The 21073-nt window shown below is 46.7% G+C and overlaps 1 protein-coding gene across 1 annotated transcript in view; it reads left to right on the top strand.

Moving 5' to 3' along the window:
• FBXO42 (F-box protein 42) overlaps positions 1-21073 on the top strand; it is a 49449-nt gene that overhangs the window by 15518 nt on the left and 12858 nt on the right. Inside the window, exons 2-4 of the mRNA XM_037380733.1 lie at positions 194-460; positions 2930-3046; positions 10049-10183. Of these exons, the coding sequence (XP_037236630.1) occupies positions 211-460; positions 2930-3046; positions 10049-10183 (502 nt within the window). The 5' untranslated portion in view covers positions 194-210. The remainder of the gene's footprint in view (positions 1-193; positions 461-2929; positions 3047-10048; positions 10184-21073) is intronic.

Genomic DNA, 21073 nt, shown 5'->3' with positions numbered 1-21073 from the left:
GCTTGTTCCTAAGCCGTGTTCAGCCTGCTTCAAAGCTGTGCAAAAACCACGTCCTTGACTTGGAGTTTGCTGGGGTAGAGCCTGACATAGACCTTTGGTGTAACATACAGAGTTAGCAGATGTATTTCTGATGCTATTAATTTCCTTTGTGACCTTACTGTTGTCTCTTCCCCGCCCCCCCACCTCCTTGCAGCTGTGAAGTGGAATGCCATGGCCAGTTCCTCGGACAGTGAAGATGACGGTTTTATGGCTGTGGATCCAGAAGACGCTGTGGTCGAAGGGACGATGGAGCAAGACGATGAGCCACATGCTGAGCTGGAGGTCGAGGAGACCAGGCATAACAGATCAATGCTGGAGCTCCCAGAAGAGGTTTTGGAATATATTCTCTCCTTCCTTTCACCCTATCAGGAGCACAAAACGGCTGCCCTTGTCTGCAAACAGTGGTATCGACTAATCAAAGGTACAAATAGCTGTAATGAGACTGCATTTTTTTAGTTGTGGGAACACGGATTTGGATCCTAGCTGCTCTTTTGTTAGCCTCCTCTATTGTTTTCCCCTCAAACTGAGAAATTTGACTTACACAAAATGCCAGAAAAATAGCTACAGCCTTCGGGTCGCTTGCTTTGCTCAAGTCATTGCTAATAATGGTGCAGAGTTGAGCCCCTCTACCTCATTTGAAGTATGAGAGTGAAACCCCAAAACCCCCATGATGGAGCAGCTCACTTATGTCGCTTTTGAAAGCTCCCTGTGCGTAGCTGACGTGCAGTGCTGTTGGCCTGGCATTCAGGCTTCCTCCACCACGCAGCAGCCCCCACTGCCGGCATGCCGTGTCTAACGTGGCTGTAATTGTGCTTCGTGGCTGTAATTGTGCTTCGTTTGCATCTTGCTCGGTAATTAACATTCCCAAAGCTTATGCTTTTGGCTGGAAACAAAGCCATGTCTGATTCTTACAGCTCTGCTGAAGATAAGTGGTATACAAAATCTACATTAATATAGATCTGCATATTCAGACTTCCTGAAAGAGTAGCCCTGAGATACAGATACTTTGCTTTGCCTCTGTGCAGCATTAATTCTGAAGCCTCATGGCAATATTTTAATGCTAGATATATATGTTACAACAAATAGGTAGGTAAAGTTTGGACAAGGATACAAACAAAGCTCTCTGCTTCAGTATTTTTTGAATATATTGAATGGTTTCTGTTATGTTTCTGTTGGGGACATGCACTTTGATTGCAAGCATCATTAAAAAACAAGCAGTTTAAAAGGAGACCACAGTTAAATCGGTAGGAAATGAGGCACGCTGCTGCATGAGGGTAACTTGTTTCCTCTGGAAAATGCAGAATGGGTGTCAGGTGAGAAACGCCTTTGGCGGGTGTGTGGGGTGATGTCTAATTTATGGACTTCTCTGCACATGGGAAAGCATTGCTCAGATTCCAGGCATTTTCTGCCTTGCCTGGACTTTAACAGGCTGGAGGTTAAGAAAAACACAGCTGCTTCAGAAGCGAACATTGCACAAAATTACTCTTTTTGCATAATTTTGGGTCAGCAGCAGCCCACACCCCTGTTGAAAGGTTTTTTTTCAAGTGTCCATGGCCCTTGAGTTGCAGCTTGGGTGTGCTTTCTCACACGTGCTTGTTCCTGGAGCAGCCTTAAGAGATGCAAAGGATGCAGCTGGAACAAACAAGCACCTGGTGATTCACCCCAAAATAGACTGTGGGAAACATCCCTGGAGTGGAAGGGAGGGCTGAGCAGCCCGAGGCACGACGTGGCGTTGGAGTGAGTAGTCCGAGTCTCGAGTCTCAGGGGATGAAGTGGTGCTGGGCAGCTGTGCCATTTTTGTGGCAACTATAGTAAAAAAAGGGAGTGTAATTGCTAACCTGTGTACCATGAAGCAGAGAGGTCACTTGAGGTAAATGCTGGATTTGTTTTCTCATTCATTTTTCCTGTTTGTCAGGATACATCTGCTATGAAATCCGATAGTTCAGATTGTTTCTCACATGAGTCTTGGTGACAGGCTGCTTAAGGACCCTGGGCTTTTTTCTTTTTTTTTTTTTTTTTTTTTTTTTTATCAGAAAAAAACCATCAACTTCCTGCTTTATATCGTGGAGTGTGATTTCTTACTGGGGGTGTTCCTGGCACTGGGTTTTCAATAAACAAATCCTTGGGAAAAAAATCTGGGCAGATTGTAGCATCCTCAGTGCTAGGGCCGCTGTAGCGTAGCGGATGCCACCAAGCATCTGTTGAGCTGCTGCAGTCATAAAACTTCACCAGACCCTTTTCTTTCCACAGGGAGCAGTCTCTGGCCCCTCTCAGCACAAACATAGACATATGTACTCCATACACAGAATTAATTGCAGCTCTGAGGCTGGCCTGCTCCACAGAGGAGCTGTAGTCAGCCAGATCTGTTCCCTCACACAGCTAAGGAGGAATATTTTCACCTAAGGCACACTGACTTTTATCACTGATGTCTCCTCTCGCATTTATTTTAGATTCCTTTGCAGTAGCTGCGTGCATGCTCTTAAAAATTCATTATTGCATGTTATTTGTTCTCCAAGGTCCGTTAAGGGAAGGGCAGCTGCCTCTCAGGGGGTGTGATTAGGGGACAGCAGGTTTGTGTTGCAGCAAAGAAGGCTGAAAACCAGCTCTGCTAAGGCATCATGCGTGTTTACCTTTCACAAAGCTTTGCTTTACCAAGCTACAGCTGACAGATACTGGAAATGTGGTGAATCAGTTCAGTGAACGTTGCTGACTTCCCCATTTGCAGAGTCCCCATTCTTTATTCTGTTTAATCCTCTGAATTTCCACCAGTGTATTTATAATCTAAATACAGGGGTTCTTTATAATTGCTGTCACGCTGCTTGTGCAACTGTGCAGGCACGGTTTGTTCCCAACCTGCCTCAAATTTTGCTGACATCTTGTTTTTCCCTAGGTGTGGCCCATCAGTGTTATCATGGCTTTATCAAAGCAGTGCAAGAAGGAAATATTCAGTGGGAGAGTCGCACTTACCCCTACCCGGGCACCCCCATCACACAACGCTTCTCGCACAGTAAGTAGCTGCTGGGGAAAGCTCTGCTCACCTTGATTTGCAACGGGAAGCTGCAACCGAGGGGTTTGCACTGCATCACTTGGGATGCAGCAGTGCCGCACGTGCCTGCCGCTGCAGCAAGTGTTTCAACAGGTCGGTGTAACGCGCAGCTCTGCCAACACAAGCACTTTGCACAAGAAGAAGGATTCAGTGGCTGCTTGCAGTAGTTATTGCCTCATTGCTCCTAGGAAATGTTAATGGAGCTGGGGTGGGGGTTTTGCTTGCTGGTTTTGTGTATTTTACATGCGGCCACCTTTCCGCAGCTCCGAGTGTGAGCTGTGTCCTCTTTGAGAGAAACCACACGTAGCCCTAGACTCAAGTCATTACTGTCAAAGCCAATGAGTTTGCCTAGCCACGGCACTCAGGGATGTACGTTGGCTGCTTTTACAGCAGAACATCTATATCTGTGAGTAATATAATTTGGAGGAAGGCTGAGTGTGGCTGGCTTCAAAATAAAACAGAGAGCTGCATGTGAGAAGTAAGCATATTCACTGGTAGAAGTAAGCAATTCAGTTGACAATGCTGCTTAATGTGTGGGTGAATTTGCCCTGCTTCCAAGTTTCTGGAAGAGAACAGGAAAAGCATTCCCATTGAGGGAAAGATACTTAAATAAAATGTGTTATTTGTACTGCAATAGCATGGAGCTGCCTCAGCCTGCTCCGCCATGTGATGTAGTCAAATATGACAAAAATTCAGTCTTTGTGGCTTCGTTGCTGGGTCTGAGCCCTCTGGGAGGCAGTTCTTCCGAGGAGCAAATTTCATTTTTCTAAAGGTAAATAAATGTGGTGTAAGCCGCGCGATTCCAAGAGCAAGCAGGCATAAAATTTTCATATTCCCAAGTAATAATTCATGAAGAAACCAGTGTGCAGCTTTCTGCCAAGACAAGTTCAGGAGACACTACAGGAAGCTCTGGTGAAGTCATTGTGCTCTTCAAATATTTCCTTGTTCTCCTAAAGAATAAAAAAGGCACCACTATTCATTGCTTGTTTTTAAGTGGCCGCGTTAAAGTGCTTATTAATGACTTGCAGATTTGTGTGTGTATTCCCCTCATTTTTTGCAGCCTTTTGGCAACTGATGAGCTTTAAGGGCTAAGTAGAAATTACCTGAACAAGGCCCAAATACTGCACCAAAGACCACTGTGTGCTCTTCAAATTATTCTGCTGCCCACCAGGGGTTTCCTCTGAGCGTGCTGCTGTTACACTTGATACAAAATGAGTTGTCTTGCTAAAGCCACTGCCCTTGGAGCATGTAATCTCTATTAGCCTCGCTATTTGACAGTGTCCTGGCTCTAGTGAGCCCTCCGTTGCTACAGAAGCATTATTAATGCACCTTATGTCCAGAAGGCTAGTCTGGATTAACTTGTTTGCTGACTTAAACTGATTATTTGTGTTTTTTTAAAGCTTTTTTTAAGGTTTCTGCATCTGCTGTATCTGCTTTCCCTACAACAGAGTGTTGGGTGTTCGTGGGTGGATTCCAATATTAAACTGAAGCTACAAATTATTAACTGCAGAAATTCAAACCGAATATCTGTTTGTGATCTAAAATACTAAGATGCGGTGAGCAGAGGTGAAGCAGGAACAGGAGGTTCAGGGAAGAGGGCAGTGAGGGAGGACTTGCAAGCCCCTTTTTTAGGGGTGATTTGCCAGTTTTTGTGGGAAGACGTCATCTACCAGGCATGAGTTGTTTGAAGTCAGCTACTGTTGCCTGTTGGCATTAAAGAAGTGGCTAGGGCTATCTCTTTTCCAGGATTTATTAGAAATATCCCAGAAATGCTCATATGGAGCATAAAAGGACAAGCGAGAGAATTTTAAATAGTTGGAGGTCACTGTGTCATCTTATCAGTTCGGAAGGGAGTAATAGAAAAACTGTTTGATAAGGAATAATTAATGGAAGTTACTGTTGTCTCATGGAGAGGGAGTATTTGGCAAGGTCTTTGATCATACAACTGATAACAAACTTTATGGATGAGCGGTAGGTTTTCTAAAGGATTTGACTGAAGCTGCAGAACATCATACAATATCAGTAGTGCTGGTTTTTAGTTCTAAATGTACAGGTTTACTGGAAGACATGCTTCACGAATAGGTTTTTTTTTTTTAAAGCTGAACACCAGGTATAATGTTTGCTGTAGTCATCTAATTCTTTTTAAGCCCTAACGTATGAACCTACAAATATCATAGCAGGGCGATGACTCATGTGGTTAAATAACTGGCCACAATCAGGACACGATGTCAGAAGGCACAGGAATGCAGAAACGGAAAAGCAGCAGAGGAATGTCGACCGTTGTGCCAGAAATATTGATCTTTTGATGGAAGAGTGACTAATTTTAAATACTGATTATTTTTTTTCCATGCAGTCTGGGGAGCATGGCACCAACATGATGACTAATTAAAGCAATTTTGTGGTTTACCCTGAGAGGCAAGGGAGAGGTAGAAGCTGGAATGTTGTTTGTTTTACAGGATGGGCTGCTTTTGTACCAGAGCTACAGCTCTTAATATCACCCAGCTTTGCTCCGTATATCCCTGTCTTTTGGCTGCACTGCATCCCTGCACTGCAAGGAGCATGAAAATGGTATTTTAGAGAATAAGGAGATAGATGTGGGATTTTCTTTTTTTCCCCACAAAGATGTGGAGAGCTGGGCTTTCTGAGGTCTGGTGCATTCTTCTCGTGCTGCAACTTGCGGCGCAGTTGCTGTAAACATCTGTGCCAGCCAACAGGACCAGGTGCTTTCATCTGCAGCCCTACCTCCTCGGCGCCGCCATCCTGCGGGCTCTCGTGCCAAGCGTGGCTGGGCGTGGAGAGGTTACCTCCAAAACCCAGCTCCGCGTTGGAGGAAGCAGTGCCAGCAGCTCAATGTACAACACTTGCAGCATTGGCTTGGCAGGGTCCCCCTGGGAGCGCCAACGCCGAGGGCTGTCAGCCTTTAGCCGCAAAGCTGTGGTGCTGTTTTCAGCCGAGGGCCGTGTAGCAATGGGATTTCAATAGCCAGGCTGACTCTTTCCCCTCTTTCCGATGGGGATTACGACCTTTGAACTTGGATAGGTTACTTTATTTGATGTACTCAAAGTTTAAAAAGTCAGTGCCCTTTAATTATCGTGAAGGGCATGTGCTTTGCATTCAGTTTTCCCTTCCCAGCTGATCTTTATTTCAGTTATCTCACGCTCTGGGTGAAAGTCTCTGATGCTTTGTTATGCAGCACTGAGGGGAGACAGGAACATGTTCAAAGCAAGCTGGCTCTGTCTCTGTTTGGGTATCAGTGCCTTCAGACATCAGAAATACTTATTCTCTGCATTTCCAGTTACAAAGATGTGCCATCTCTGCATACTGAAACTCTGGGGGATGCTGAATTTTACTGGACTCTAAAAAACAACTAAAAATCCATTCAGTGTTTTCAACCCAAAAAAGAGCTAAAGGCACCAAGGACTTGCACCCTCCTCCCCTGATGTATTCTACACCTTTGCAAGGCTGATAAAAATTGCAGTTTTCACTTGTGCTGGTTTTTTTCCCCCTAATATTTTTTCCCCAGAAACTAATCTGTCTTCCTCAGCTTCAGAAGCTTTAAATGGTTTGCTAAGAAGTAGGAAAGCACAGTTTAAATTATTTTGGTCTAGGATTAAAATACATGCCATGCAGACGTCATGGTGCCTGGCTGGCTGGCCTGGCTTTTAAATCCAAATAGAGGAGAAGAATGCTGCCACCTCCCCTCAAAAATAATAAATGAGCTGTGCTGTTGTGTGAAAGCAGTGCCTGCCAAGGGCTTGGCGTGGGGAGGAGGTAAGAGGCTCTCGACCTGTCATGGTTTAGGTAGGGATTAGATTTCTAAGGAAGCTAAACCTTTCAAGAAAGGTGAAGTCGAAAAACCACGGCATTGCTTTGCACCAGGCTTTAATTGCACATACGTATGGTGCAAAGTACTGGCTGGTGCCTTCCTGGGTGGAGGTGACATTGCAGCCTACAAGAGGTCTTACCATGTAGAAATGATGTACAGTCGAACCTTAAGCAGTAGGTAAAGCTATAAAAATGCTCTTAATCGTTATTTCTTCCTCAATCCCATCCCAGGTAATTCCACTACACCACTGTTTATATACCCTCCACCCCAGACAGCTCCAAAGTGATGTGTCGTGGCATATGGGTGCATATTGTATTAGTTTGGTAAGACGGGTTGAGATGATGACAGTTCAGTTGCACGTAAGGACGTCGTGTGGATGCAGGCGGGGGAGAGCTGGGTGGTCTCATCCTGCGGAGCACATCCCGTGTCTTCAGCTCCCCCGTTCCCGCTGTGTGGTCAGCAGAGCGCCCTGGATTTCTCACTAAAAGCCAAGGCCGTGAGGGCTTCTGGCTTTTCAATAGAGGATCTGCATGACAAGCCCCAGGTCAGACAATGGGACCCACGGCAAAGGCCACCGGGCGTCATGGCATCCCCTGCCGAGCCGTGGTATTGTCTGCAGGCACTTGAATGTGCCGGTTTATGGCGTCGCAATTCAGAGCGGTGGGATGAATGTCGCTGGCGTATGTATGGGTGGGCTGTGTTTAAAGATCTCTTTCATGCTGGAAATACATACCTCTGGGCTGCAAAATTAGGACTGTAGGGCTGGGTCACTGGAAACCAGTGGCATGCTTGTACTGGTCTAGAGTGAAGCTGGAAGCAGGGACGACTTTTCGAGAGGATTTTCTCAGAGTAGTTTTCTCTTGCTATCAGAAGTAGGTTATCAGCCTTTCACTGCAGGTGCTCCTTTTATAGGTGCTTTTTTTTTTTTCTTCCCTATCTTGCTGCTGTTTCAAAAAGGAAAAAAGCGTTTATGTCTGTACAAGCTCTGGAGCAGTCCTGTGTCCCATCAGGTCAGCTCATCTGAATCTATTTTTATTTTTTAACTGGTGAACAGCTGTGTACAACATGTGATGGAGAGAGAGAGGGAAGGAACGGTGCAGCTGGCACCCCTTGCCATGCATCTACCTCCACTTTTGCTTCAGCAGAGAATAAATATCAGTGCTTTTTATCAAAGCCGCTGTATTTGCATGCTAATCCTTCATCTTGTCACTTCCCTTGTGCTGGTTATTTACGACACCGTGTGGTTCTTAACCTGGAGGTGCTCTGTGGAGGAGCTTCTGCATAATCACGGGTGCTTCTCACCTCCATCTTGGACCCAGGGCCAGATGCTGCCCTGCGCCATGGGCTGCCTGCCTGAACTTTGACTTTTCCTCTTGCTTTTCGTGTTGGGCAATATATCGCTTGTCATCACAAGGGTGATGACTTCTGCTCCCTCTGAGCCCTGGCCGGTACCCTTCAGTGTTCCCAGAGCATAAAACATTGTGGCTTTCTACCATGCACTGGCACATGTGTGCACGGATATGGTTTATTGTGGTTTTTCGCCTCGCTAGACTTGATAATAAATGCTTGAGAAATCACTGGGGAGGCCTTGCTCATGTTGAAAGGGTCGATACTACTTTTTGATTACTTTTGGAGGGCACTTGTATATGAAGTTGGGCTTTACAGAGAGATACTTTGGTTCTGGGTGCAATTCAGGCAGTGAGTCCTCTTTTAGACAAGTGCCGGTGCTCCCCTGGCCGGGGCTAGGGGATTGCACACAGGATTTAGTGTTTTGGGACTATCTGTATGTGTGCTGCTGCATTCCTGGTATCTAGAGAGCTTTAAATATGTCCTGGGAGATGCAATAACAAACGGAGCAATGCCCTGACTGACAGATCGAGGCTTCAGAAACAACCTTGTCTTTCCTGCCAGCCACACTGTCCACTTTTTACCAAAGCTCTGGGGGAAGAATTTTACAGAAAGCACAAGAATTGAGATATTTCAGGCTGTGTCAAGTCAAGGGAGGATTGCATTTCAAACACATTGCATGCAGGTTAGCGGAGCAGACAGCACCCGGCCGATCGGAGGGCACGGATGCTGAACCTGCTGCCTGATTGCCCAGCCCAGGAGCTGAAGTCACCTTGGCTCCTCGATCCTTGGCTTGCAACTGAGCAGCTGGTGTGAGTTTTGTCTATCAAAGCTGCAACCAAAGGATGAGCTTGCTCTTCCAGCGTTGCCATCAGGCACTTGTTCCACTTCTGAGTTAGGCAAGATGTGGAAGAGATGATGCTGCCTTGCAGGGATCTCCAGAACATGAAAGGCAAGGGGTCATCATACAAAGTCAACGGAGCTCATTGTGTTTGAGGAGGGAAATGCAGAAACTGGGAAATCCTCTTTGTAATTGCAGGGGTTTAACTTTCTGAGCACATTGGAGTCATGTTTATCCTCCAAGGCAGATAAGCTGAACGAGTCATCTTTACCTTATGTTTAATTTACTTCTTGTCAGAGGTGCCTGGGTGCCACAGGATGCTCGCTGCCAAAGGAAAACACCTGCATAATTTCTTTCTTGCTGCAGAGTTTGGTTTGGGGCCAAAAGCTCTTTATTTCCCTGGGTATCTTTGAGGGGCTATCAAGTGTGTTCCCTCCCCATTCCTCATCTTGCTGCCCAATCCTTTCCCATACAGAGCAGAGGGAGTGCTCACGTAAGATACACGTGTTTCAGTGGTGCTTTTTCTATGATGAAATAGGGTAAAATGCTGTCAGATTTTGAAAAGGAGAATAAATGACCAGGTCTAGGTACATGGGCCAGTTTCTTAATCTAATTTGGCGACCCTATAAACCATACGAACTAGCTTAGAGAAGTTAAGTGTGCTGAGTGCGTTAATTGTAGCTAATCTAATTAATTACAAGCTTCTAAGGCAGCTTTCTTTGCGCTTTTAGGAGCAGCTCTGCTTGAGAGGATAATCATCTCAGAAGTTCTTGCTGGAGGTTTACACTGGTCAGGGATACTCCTAAGCTGGCCCATGGTTTTATTGACATTGGGGCAGCCCGTCTGCTTTTCACCTGTCTGAAACCCAGAGGGGGGTATGGGAAACTATCTTCACCCAAAAACATGAAGGTCAAAGAATTAACTAATCTGTGCGTTTGCTTTTTTCCAGGTGCGTGTTACTATGATGCTAACCAGTCGATGTACGTGTTCGGTGGCTGCACGCAGAGCAGTTGTAACGCCGCCTTCAACGATCTCTGGAGACTTGACCTGAACAGCAAGGAGTGGATCCGGCCCTTGGCATCAGGTGAGAAGTGGCAGACGTGCAAACTCCCCCACTGCTTTATCAAAACTTACCTTGTTCCCAGGGCTGGCTGGTCTGATTCTGTATTTCCCTGTGTGTTTTATCATCTGACTGGTTTTCAGATTATATCCCTTTGGTTTTTTGCATCAAACTGTGCGTATCCTCATGCATACAGCACCGTGCTGTGTTGTTCCTCCTTGTCTGGAGCGGTTGCTTGGTGCTGGTTTGTGCCATGCCTGATGAGTGACACTTACCTGTGGCCGCAAGAGCCTGTGTTGATAAGTCATTGTCCCAAAGCTGAGATTATTAATTTTTCTAGTAACTTTGGTAGCTGCCACTTCAGGTATTTTGAGGAGTGGAGGAGACATGCCTGTGCGGGCTGCCCACAGCAACCAGGAGAGCGTGGGAAAACAGGTACATTCCTGCAGTCCGTGCGCTCTGAGCAGGGCAGGAAAATGCCACAAATTATTTCCCACACTGGTTTTTGTACTCAAAATTTTGTCACACACGGCACACTTGTTTTCCTCTATATTTCTGATTTTGACTAAAATAACTTTGAGAAAAGCAGAAGAATTGGGGGAAGCTCCTGGGGGGGAAGTCAGTATTAAACTAGCCATTTCAGCAAAAGCTTTACATTAACAAAGAGTAGGAAGAAGAAAAGGAGCTCAGCATCCACCAAGCACTCCTTGTGGGCTGGTCTGCTTGGGTGCAGGCTCGCTCTAACCCTGCTTCGTGTGCTCTAAGTATCATGGGTTACATCATTATTGTTTAAAGTAATATTTTCTTGTCTGACACTTTTTTCTTATATAAAGTCCTCCAAAATGCAGATGTGACATTTGACCAATTCTCAGAAACTTTGAAATGTTAACATGTAACTTATTGCTTGATGACCGCTCACTGGATATCAGTCCGCGCAACTGTTAATGTTTTGATTTGATTTTTTTGCGTCTGCGCGTGCACTCTGATGCCTATAGGTGAGAATTAAGCAGTCATGGACTTAAAATGGAGGAAGAAAACAAACCACAGCCTTACACGTATGTGGAAAGTGGCTCTTGCTCTTCCTCCTCCCCTGCCGTAGCACTCTCCCTCTACTCAGGGGTAGAGAAGAGGCCATGGGTAGCATAAACAGGATACCGGGCGATGCAGACCTCTGCTCTGACCCAGGACGTCTATTCTTGCAGCCCAGCGAGTTCTTCCGTCGGATTGAATGTGGGGCACGACTCGCAGTTAACGAGTCCAGCCGTCGGCACCCAGCTTTGCTCAGTCACTCTCTTGGTATTTCGCAAAGTCAAATTCCCACTGCCTTACTAACAAATAACACTTTTAAAAGAACGAGTCCTGTGGGAATATGTGTCAGAGTTAAGTCCCATGGGAAGATCCCCCGAGGAAATATTTCTGCATGCTGTCATGAGCGCCTGTAGCGAGATGGGATCACAACTGAAACTTCAGGCAGTCTCACCGAACAGAGAGCGCTCTTGTTCCTTGGTCTTCAGAGAAGATGAGTCACCCCACGCTTGTGCCGGTGGTGGTTTCTTACACATAGCTGTGCGCTTTTTTTGGGTGGTTTTTTTTTTTTTTTTTTCCTGTGTGCCCTTAACCAGAGGGTTGGCACCCACTGCCTGGGAAAGAATAGTGACTGGAGGGGGCAAAAGCAGAGAGCTTTGAAACTTGGGAGTCAGATGTAAATAAGGCAGGAGGGATCTTTTTAAAAGAAGAGCTGACGTTGATTGATTTAACACTTGCTGTGTGTGCAGGCTAATTGCTTGTGGAGGCTGAGGAGGAGTTCCCACACCTGGCCCTATAGACTCTGTAGGGTAGGTCTTGCCCCAGAATAAGACAGCAGCTTTTCCACAAGGCTCATTCTTGCTCAAAGAGGTTTGATCACGCTCTACTTATGCCCTCATTAAGCATGGGCATCTTATCTAACGAGACCTAAAGGGAGTGGGAGCGTGGTGCCAGGGTGATGCTAAATGCTTTAGATGCAGCTCAGGTGAGCTGAAACAACTTAATCCTTTTTTCCTCTCTGAAGGGCTTTTCCAGGAGAAAACACCCTCTTTTGTTGTTGTTGTTGTTGTTTGTTCATACCTGTTTTCGTTTGGGTTTTCTTACTTGCAGGCATTAGATGACATGAGCGCTGGATAATTCATCTCCAGCCTGAGCTGCTGCACTTCATCTAGGAGTAAATATTTAGCCTTCAAAGAAATAATTGGCCCGTGTTTCTTCAGTCTCAGAGACAGAGGAGGGAGATAATTGTTTTTAAAAAATCCTAATTTTTGAGGTTTCAAAGTATTTTTTTGCTTGGATCTAAAACAATGGCATTGACTTTCTACTTATTAGGCTGGAGCAGAACAAGAGAGTTAATGCCTAGCTTTTATGTAGTGTTTTTTTGCTGGTGGAGTTTAATGCTCTACAAAGGAGGCTCTAAGGCAGCAGGATCTCTTATTTTAGGAACGTGAACAGGAATGCCTCTAAACTCTTCTCCCCCAAGCTCTTCTGGCCACTTTTGGAGCTACTTTCCACCTCTTCCACTCCCACATTAAGAGTTTTACTGGAGCAGGAGGGGAGTGATAATTAATGGCCCGTATTATGTGGGAAGCCTGCAATGTTATCCCAGGATAGGTGGTCCCTGGGAGGCAGGTGCCTTTCTCCGTGTGTTGGGGATGCTTTTTTTTTTTTAAAACCTTTATTTGCATAATTAATCCAGGCATTTCTTTGATTTTTAGCCTATCTGCACAGAGAACTTGATGGAGGACTGGAGGTGGTTTACGCTGGAGTCTGTTTATCCAGCTAGAGGCAAGGGTTAGTCTCGACTCCTCTGTAACTCAAGCTGCAGCACGCCACTCTCGCAACGAGGGTGCAGGCAAGATGACTTTGGCGGTGATAGTCCTCTGGTCCTGTAGTGTCCCATCCCCCCGCCCCCTCCCCAAGAAACAACCTCTCGTGCAGCTGAAACAGCCAGGGAAGAAACCAAAATCCATTTGAAACAGAGATTCCCAGGACTTAATGCAATGGGTAATTGCTGCAGGGGTTCCCATAGCGTCAGCAACCCCGCACCAAAGCCCTCGCCTAGAGTCAGCTAACCCAGGATCCAGCCCTGGATCTGCGGCGCTGGTGGCAGGGATTTTTCCTATTTCCATGCAGGTCTGTGAAACACTCTTGATCCTTCCATCTCTGTGCGATGAAAACTGCTGGCAGGTCCTGGGAGAGGCTGCCTCGGCCATCAGCACAGACCCAGACCCTTTGTCGTCGTCTGTGTCTCCTGCTTGTGTCATCCTCAGGCTGCAGTGGATAATTTATAGGTAGAATTGAGAGCATATCCCCAGGCAGTTATCCATCTGGCCTGCCTGTGCTATTTCAGACTGTGTGTTTCTGCAGACTTTCTCTCTTCCTGTATTTGTTAGTTTATATTCCTCAGGAGCCCGGCAGTTTGCCTCTGTCTGTCAGAACTGTACACTAAACTGGGAAATACTGTTTTTAAATCAGAAATATAAAAATTCCAGTAGTTTTTGACAGTGTTCCCGGAGGCTTAGGGGACAAAGGTGGAAAGCTTTTCTTTTTAAAACTGAGGCCTTTACTGTGCTTATAAAGTACAGAATGATGATATAAGGACTGGGTCTTTGCAGGGAGAGGGGTGCTAGCTGAAGTCCTACAGGATCTGTGCATCCTTCCTGTTGTTTCTGCTTTGTCCTCAGCCAAGTGTGATCCCCTGCTTTTCTTCCGTCTTCCCTGCAGCTACCTGGGAAGGCGAGAAAGCTGGAAAGACCCCAGTCCCTGCCCTTGACACAGTGTGTTTTCCCACTGCCAGGCCGTGATATCCCACTCTGATATCAGGGGAGTTTAGGAGACTTGCGGCTCCACTTTTCCTGTTTGCTGTGAAAAGGCTCGCCGTGCAGCCGGCCCTGCATCCACCCTTCCGCTGGGGGGGTAGAACTCCCCAGGACTTGTTTCCTGGTGTTTTTGTCTCCCTACAGTCGTGCTGCATTTGCTTTCACTGGAGAGGTGGGAAAGCTTCTCATCTCTTTCTCAGAATTTTAGGACAAAATCAGGCTTGGAGGCCAAACTTGTTCATTAGATACTCTGATCCTTTCTGTCCGCGTTCACAGTGTCAAGATGTAGCTGCATCAGAGCAGCTGATCTTCCCTTCTTCAGCCTGAAAATAAGTAGAGACCTTCAGCCTGAAGTTTGCACTTAAAACCTCCCGGGTAGCCTTAACACAGCACAGTAAGTGTGCAAAAAAAACCCCTCTCCCACATCCATTCCTCTTGGCTCTGTTCTTCCCCCAGGTCCCCTCTGTGCTTTGAGTGGGAGCTGCTGGAGTTTGAGGATCAGGTTTCCCCTTGTGAGCTGAGGGGAAGGTGCCTTTGATGGTGTTGTGTCAACAAAACTAACAGCCCAAAGGAGGTAGGAGAGTCTCTGCTGTCACCTGCCCCAGGTGATTGTATCAGATGTGGTCCCTGTGCGGTGGGAGGCTCTCTTGGCTGGAAGAGAAACCTGCCTGTTAGTTGTCGAGCACAAGTGGAGTGGTTTAGCCTTGACAAAGCTGTGCAAAACCCTTGCCTCCAGCAAAACAAAATGCCCCGTTTTCATCATCTCCTTACAGAAAACAGCGGTAAGTTTTCAAAACAGTTGGTGAAGTTTCATAATGCTGGTCCCAATCTGGAGTGAGCTTCCTTGTTCGTGGCCTCAGCAGTGTGAGCTTTGTGGAGCTGGAAGAAGATGTGAGCCACAGCGCAGGACTGGACTTCCCAAGGAAGGCAGGTGGTCATGCAGCTGAGATCCAGCAGATGTCCAGCCCTTCGCATCCGCACATTGGTGCAGCACCTTCATCCACAGCTTAAATAACGGACAGGACCTGTGGCTGCAGGGCAGTCCATGGGGAATGGTGGGATTTCTAAAGAGTAAACAGTTGTTATAGTAGTGGAAACCTCCTCATGTTTGGATTTAAAACCCACTGTGTCTGAAGATCTCTTGAGATCGCAGATTGTTCAGTCCTTGGTTGTGTTTTGCCTCTTCTTTTTTCTGAACAGCAGTAACCAGCTGAGACTCATTGCTGAATTATTCTGCCCTGATCCCTGTATTGCAGTTCTTCTGTTCCCATTGCAGAGTGACTTGCCTTGTGGTAACTCGGCAAGCGATCCAAGGCACATCCTTGCTTTGGGTATTAAAAAAAGCCCTACAAAATCCTGACCTGACCATGCTGGTAGCCTCTCAAGCAGCACTTTTTGTCTGGGGACTGCTGCTGGTCCCCAAGACTTCAATTGCGAGATGTTTCTTAGCAAAACAAACAATTCCCCCATACACAAAGACGGAAACCAGGAGAAGCAGGTTTTGAAAATAAACTTCCAAAATTTAGCCCAACTCATTTCCACTTACAGCCCTTGAGGGGAGGGCAGCAAAAGGGTTTTCATGTACCCGTGGGTTTCTGAACTTGCTGCGGTGTTGAACAGCACTTTTTAATTGAAGGCACGCCTAACTTTTAATAAAAGTTTGGGATCACCTTGAGCACACTGAAGCCATGTCATAGCTGCTGGCCTCCTGGGAATCAAAAGAAGTGAAAAGTTGATACCTGGCACAGAATAACGTCTCTAATTATGACTGCAGCTGCTGGCTGCGGGTGTCTGATACTTCAAAGTAGAACAGGTTAATGGAACGGATGGAAATCCCTTGCAGTATGTACGGTGTCTTTCTGCTGTCGTAGTATTAAATGCAGCCTGGAAGAGAGGAAAGCTTTTCTCCAGCTCTTTTCCTGATCTGCTTTGTTTCTTCCTCATCGCCCTTTGAATTTAGTAGCAGTTGGGCATACTTCTGCCTTTGCAGAGCTAAAACTTTCCATGTTATCATCAAAACCCTCCCTGACTTTCCCACCATGATCAAAATGCTCTTTGAGCCCTCAAGTCCGGAGTGACTTGACCCCGTTGAAAACTCTGCCTGACTGGAGCTTGCTTATTGCAGACCTAATTGCTGCCCTTCTTGAGACAAAAACACAAGTTTCTGGGCTTCGTTCTGTCCCATCCTTTGGGACTGACACTGTCGCAGCATGGGTTGCTTGGCATTGCTTTCTGTGATTTAAATATATTGAGTGCTTTTCCCCTCTTTGGGCTCACAGGTTTACAAGGAGGTGAGTAAGCACTCCTGCAGAGTGGTAGTAGCCTTTGACACCTGTACCCTCCAGCCTGGTGTTGTCCTGTCAGGCTGGGAGTGACAGGGAGCACTGAAGGATATGAAACCTTTCTGAAATTCAACCTGCAGGGCAGAAATAAAGAGGCAAAGTGCATCTTTTGAAGAAGCATCCTGGTAACTAGAGAAATCTAACTGGCAGTACGTACAGAAATGCTGCAAAGCACAAGATGTCGAGATCGTCTCGTTGCAGGTATGCAGGGCAGTAGCCTGCTGCTCCTAGGTGAAAACCGTGTCTGTGCAAGTGTTAAACAATTTATATTGCAAAACATAACATTGCAGGGAGTGGGAGCTGGGTTTGCTGCACTTGGAAACAGCAGGCTATGCCCTGCTCTCCGAAGGAAGCAACATCTTTGAATATAGAGTTTAAACTTCATTACTGCCCTTCCAGAGAGCGAGCCCAGAGCTCGTTTGGCAGGCTCTGAGCTCTGGCTCTGCAGTGCTCGGGGGTTTCTCAGTGCCTTTTGGTCCCTCAGTTAGCCTGTGCGAGGCAGACAGGATGCTAATTTCTTCTTTCTTTGCTTGGGTGGTTTTGAAAAATCTCTTGTGAAATGTGTGTTATTAAATATGAAATATTTCAAGGGCAAGAGATGAAGAATCAGCAGGTGAAGGTTTGAGGTTTTGGTTTTGGGGTGTTTTTTTTCAAAAGCTGTGACACCTCATTGGGAAAGCACTGCTTGTGCGTGGAAGGCTGGTTTCCAGGATTAATCCATCGCTGTTTGGTTTCAATAGGACTGCTCTGTGGCAGTGATTAGGTGCCTAATCTGAGTGGGTTTAGGTTTACAACGCACATCTACCCTCCCTTTGATTTGCCTGGGCCCTGTCTTCCGCCGTTCTCGTGGCCTCTCTGACTGTTTGTGCTTTAACCTCTGATCAGCTTGTCATCTCAATCCATTGTCTTCCAAATTTTGCTCATCCAGCGTTGCTTCTTGTGCACGGGGTAGCTCTTGCCCCATGGGATGGACACCCTGCCATAGCTGACCCAGCAGCATTGCATGGATTACACCAGGGATGCAGAGGTAGAAAGTGCATGTGCAAATTTGGCATGTGATCTGCTGTTTGCAAGGATCTATCCTGCACAGGCAGGAAAAGCCAAAAGATTCCTCTCTTCTTCCCAGGGCTCTTGGAGGCTTTCTGCCTGGGAAATCTGTTTCCTACAAAAAAAAGGCAGCTGCTTGGAGAGACCGGTTGTTTAAATGCTTCAGAAGTAAAGCCCTTAAACTCTTCAGCTGCTCAGTGTGATGGGAATTGGATGTGAACTACTGCTACCAGGGTAAAAAATATACCTGTGCCTCCTATTGAGCACCGCACCTGAAAACCATCTTGCTGTGTGGCTTTCTCCATTCCTCCATCCCTGAATCATGCCTGGCTGCCGCCTGCCCCTTGCTCCAGCTGGCCTTCAGTAAGTTATCCTTATCAGTGCACCCGAGCCGCGTTCCTGGAGCATTTCCAATTGCTCCCAATATCTGCAGAGGTCATAAAGTCACTCCATAACTTCATTCCTCTCTTACAGCTTGAGGATGGGGGACAGAGCCTGTTCAGCAATTAAAATAAGGAGTGACTGGTCCTCACCTTGTCCACAGGGATGCTGGGATGCTACTGTTGTTGCCTCTTCAGCATCAGCATGTGCGTCATCGCAGGAATGCGGTGCCGGAGGCAGGCAGAAATCGCTTTGAAGATGCCAACCCGCCCGCCTGCACATGGAGGTGGGAATGGGCCCAGGACTTGGGACCAGTGGCAGCAGAGCCAGCTTTTGTCTAACGAGCTGTCACAGTGGTGCTTGGAGACTTGGTAAAGATGGTTTTACATCAGCAAGCCAAAACAACTGGTAGTTTCTTTCTCCTGTTCCCTGCTTTCAGTGCACCGTGATCATTGGAAATTCAGCAAATTTTTATCCGTAGGTGAAACATGGAGGGGAAAACAGTCCCTGCTGTGGGAAATTTGCTTCTCGGAGCGGTGGCTCGCCTGCTTTTGTCAGCAGGTCAGCCAGGCATGTCTGACCATGGCGCTTCCACAGGGGAAGATGCTTTACCCTTTGGATGCCCTGCTATCCTGCCTCGGACAGTTCAGCCTGATGCGGGGGAGTACGAAAGGGAAAAAGCAACAGAGGAAGCTGGGAGAGAGGTGGCTCGAAGGGAAGTTGATGTTTTAAGCGATGATCAGGTTTTCCTCTTCCCTCAGTACAGGTCCAGGGACTTGTGGTCCTCTATAAGGCAAGAGGTAAGCTGAGCATCTGTACTTTGGTGCAGAAGTGGAGTCAGGCAAGGAGATCCCATGCATCCATTCATCCCTGAGCCTGTGGGTTTGTTTTAGTCCATAGGATGCTGAATTCCTTTTGTTGAGATCCCTGACACAGAGAACCTGGGTCTCTGTGTAGGCTGCAGTCAAGACAGCCCTGAAAGAGGGGAGCTGGTTTTACTTGCCTTTCCTTGTTGCATTTCACTGGCTGCCACCCTGTCTGTCTTGTGTTCAAAAGGAGACATCCAGCTGGTCAGCAGAGCTGCCAGGAGTTTTTCGGGAGTGCTTACTCAAACGGGAGCTGGCGACCTTGCCATGGTAAAGTCAGCAAGTCTGCGCATCTCATAGAGCAAGAGCCTCAATAAGGAATGGTTTCGATAAAACTCTTGTCTCCTGAATGATGAAAGGTAGAGGGATTTATTCAGGATTTTAAATCAGCCTGTATGGCAGTTGTCACTCTAGAAGCTTTCTTGCATGTGTCTGTGTGGAGCAGCCCTTCTTAAGACACTATCAGCATGGATTGAGCAGAACGGCATGAAAAATAGCTTGTTGCTTTAACTTTGTCGGATTTAGATTCTCAGAGAAAAGCTCCCTGGGCGCAGATCCCTCCCGAGATTTAATGGAAGAATTTTTCCCACTATTGCCTTTATCAGCCTCCGGGAAGGATGCAGAGAATTTTTAGCCTCCCTGGTGCCCGTTTGTGATGCACAAAGGTAGCCTCGAGCAGGGACTGGGCGAGGGCTGGCTGATGCACACCACTTTTCAGCATCGCGGGTAGCACGCGCTCATTTTAAACATGACCCCTAGGCCATCTGAAAATACTACCGACGAGTGTGCTATACCAAAATTGGGGAAAACTATTTGTAGCCCTGTTGGTAAATAAGAAGTCCATAATCTGTAAAAATAGGTTTGTGGGGTTAGGAGTCCTTATATAGGCAAATAACTAGTGGAGTCTTGGTGGTGGTGCTTAGCATCTGGTAGCTCCCAATGAGTTTGGAAACTTCTGAAGGTCTCACACATCTGAGAGTTGGGTACCTGCTGTTGAAATGATGAGCAGAAATCTTTCTCTTGCCAAACTCCTTCCTCCACCTGGGAAAGCCAGCGCTTGGAGAACAATTTGCTTCTTCATGGTCTCAAAGTGCAAGCCTGTAATCTTTCAAACCAGTACTTCCCTCAGCAGAACTTAGGGTTGATTTTGCAAGAGTTTATTTTTTCTATAAAGAGGTTTTTTTATTTGTTTTACTTTCAGGGGTCTGTGTTTTTCCTGACAGTTGGTTTCACAGCCCTGTGGAGAATTTAATTTCTTGCAGATACCTGCTTGTCGGAGTTTGGCTGACTGGAGCCAAGGTATTTGCAAAGTGTCAGGAGGCTGTGAGAACAGCCAAGGCATCTGTGAAACCACCTATTTTCTTTCCTTTTCAGGAAAGGAGGCTTAAAAATATGCAAGCAGGCGCCCCAGCCACATACACACTGGTTGTTTACATTGGTGTTGTCTCGGATATAATTAATGCATTGCACCAGAGAGGAAGCTGATAGCCTGAAATCAGCTCCTGCCTGAGGCTGGTGCTGTCATCCCGGCCGTTGCCCTCGGCGAGAGGCGCGGGAAGTACCGAGGTGCGATAGAGGTTTCTCTGACCATGAGCTCCCTGGTCATTTTGTATCAACTTACTCCTTTCTCCTCCCGGGTCCCTCACAAAGCCATCCTTCCTTGGCAGGTACATCCATCATCAGGGGCACCTCCGTTTTGGGGTCAGTGCAAGAAAACCCTGCTATCCCATGGCTAGATCATTCTTATCAGCTGGGGAAGGAGCTTTGAGGAGCCTTCGGAAAGGTCCTGCTGAGAGGCTTCGGGCAGGCTATGCTGACATCTATCGGCAAGAGCTCCTTCCAAGGCAACCCAGCCAGCAGGCACGCTTCCCGACTCGAGGTTTGCCTTCTTGAAGCCTTTGCCTGAAGGACCCTGTCCACCAAGGTTACGTATGCAATACTCGAGACTAAACACGCAATATTCCCTTTGCAGTCTATACCCTAGCCAGCGTGACGTCCTTTCAAAGACTCTTTAAACCCTCGCGCTGCGTAGCCTGATTTTACATCTTTCACAAAAGCAGCTGCAGTAAAAAAATCTCCTTAAATCCGGTAGGCATGCGGAATGACGAAGCACTAGCTCATGCTTGTTTGCGATCCAAAAGGTGAATATTTATTCCTGACTTGAAATATTTAGCGAGTTTGGCATTAAGCACTGGATTTACCAGAACAAGGGAGAAGAGCGCACTTCTTGTGTAAAGAAAGCGTAGTGCAGGAACCGACGGCTTGCAAATGAAAATAAGGGGGAAGACAGCAAGTGAGGGAAGGGCTGGTTAAAAGGAAGATGGAAAGAGCCGGACTGAATGTCCCTTTGTGTGTTATACTGGGGTTTTCAGTAGGTAGGTGTTTTGTTTTCAGTAAGAAGTTGCATTCTCTTTGCAGCAAATTCCAAGA

This window comes from Falco rusticolus, chromosome 3 (genome assembly GCF_015220075.1).
Source record: "Falco rusticolus isolate bFalRus1 chromosome 3, bFalRus1.pri, whole genome shotgun sequence".
Lineage (NCBI taxonomy): Eukaryota > Metazoa > Chordata > Aves > Falconiformes > Falconidae > Falco > Falco rusticolus.
The sequence above is the reverse complement of the archived record's forward strand: the minus strand, read 5'-3'. Positions and strand labels throughout refer to the sequence as shown.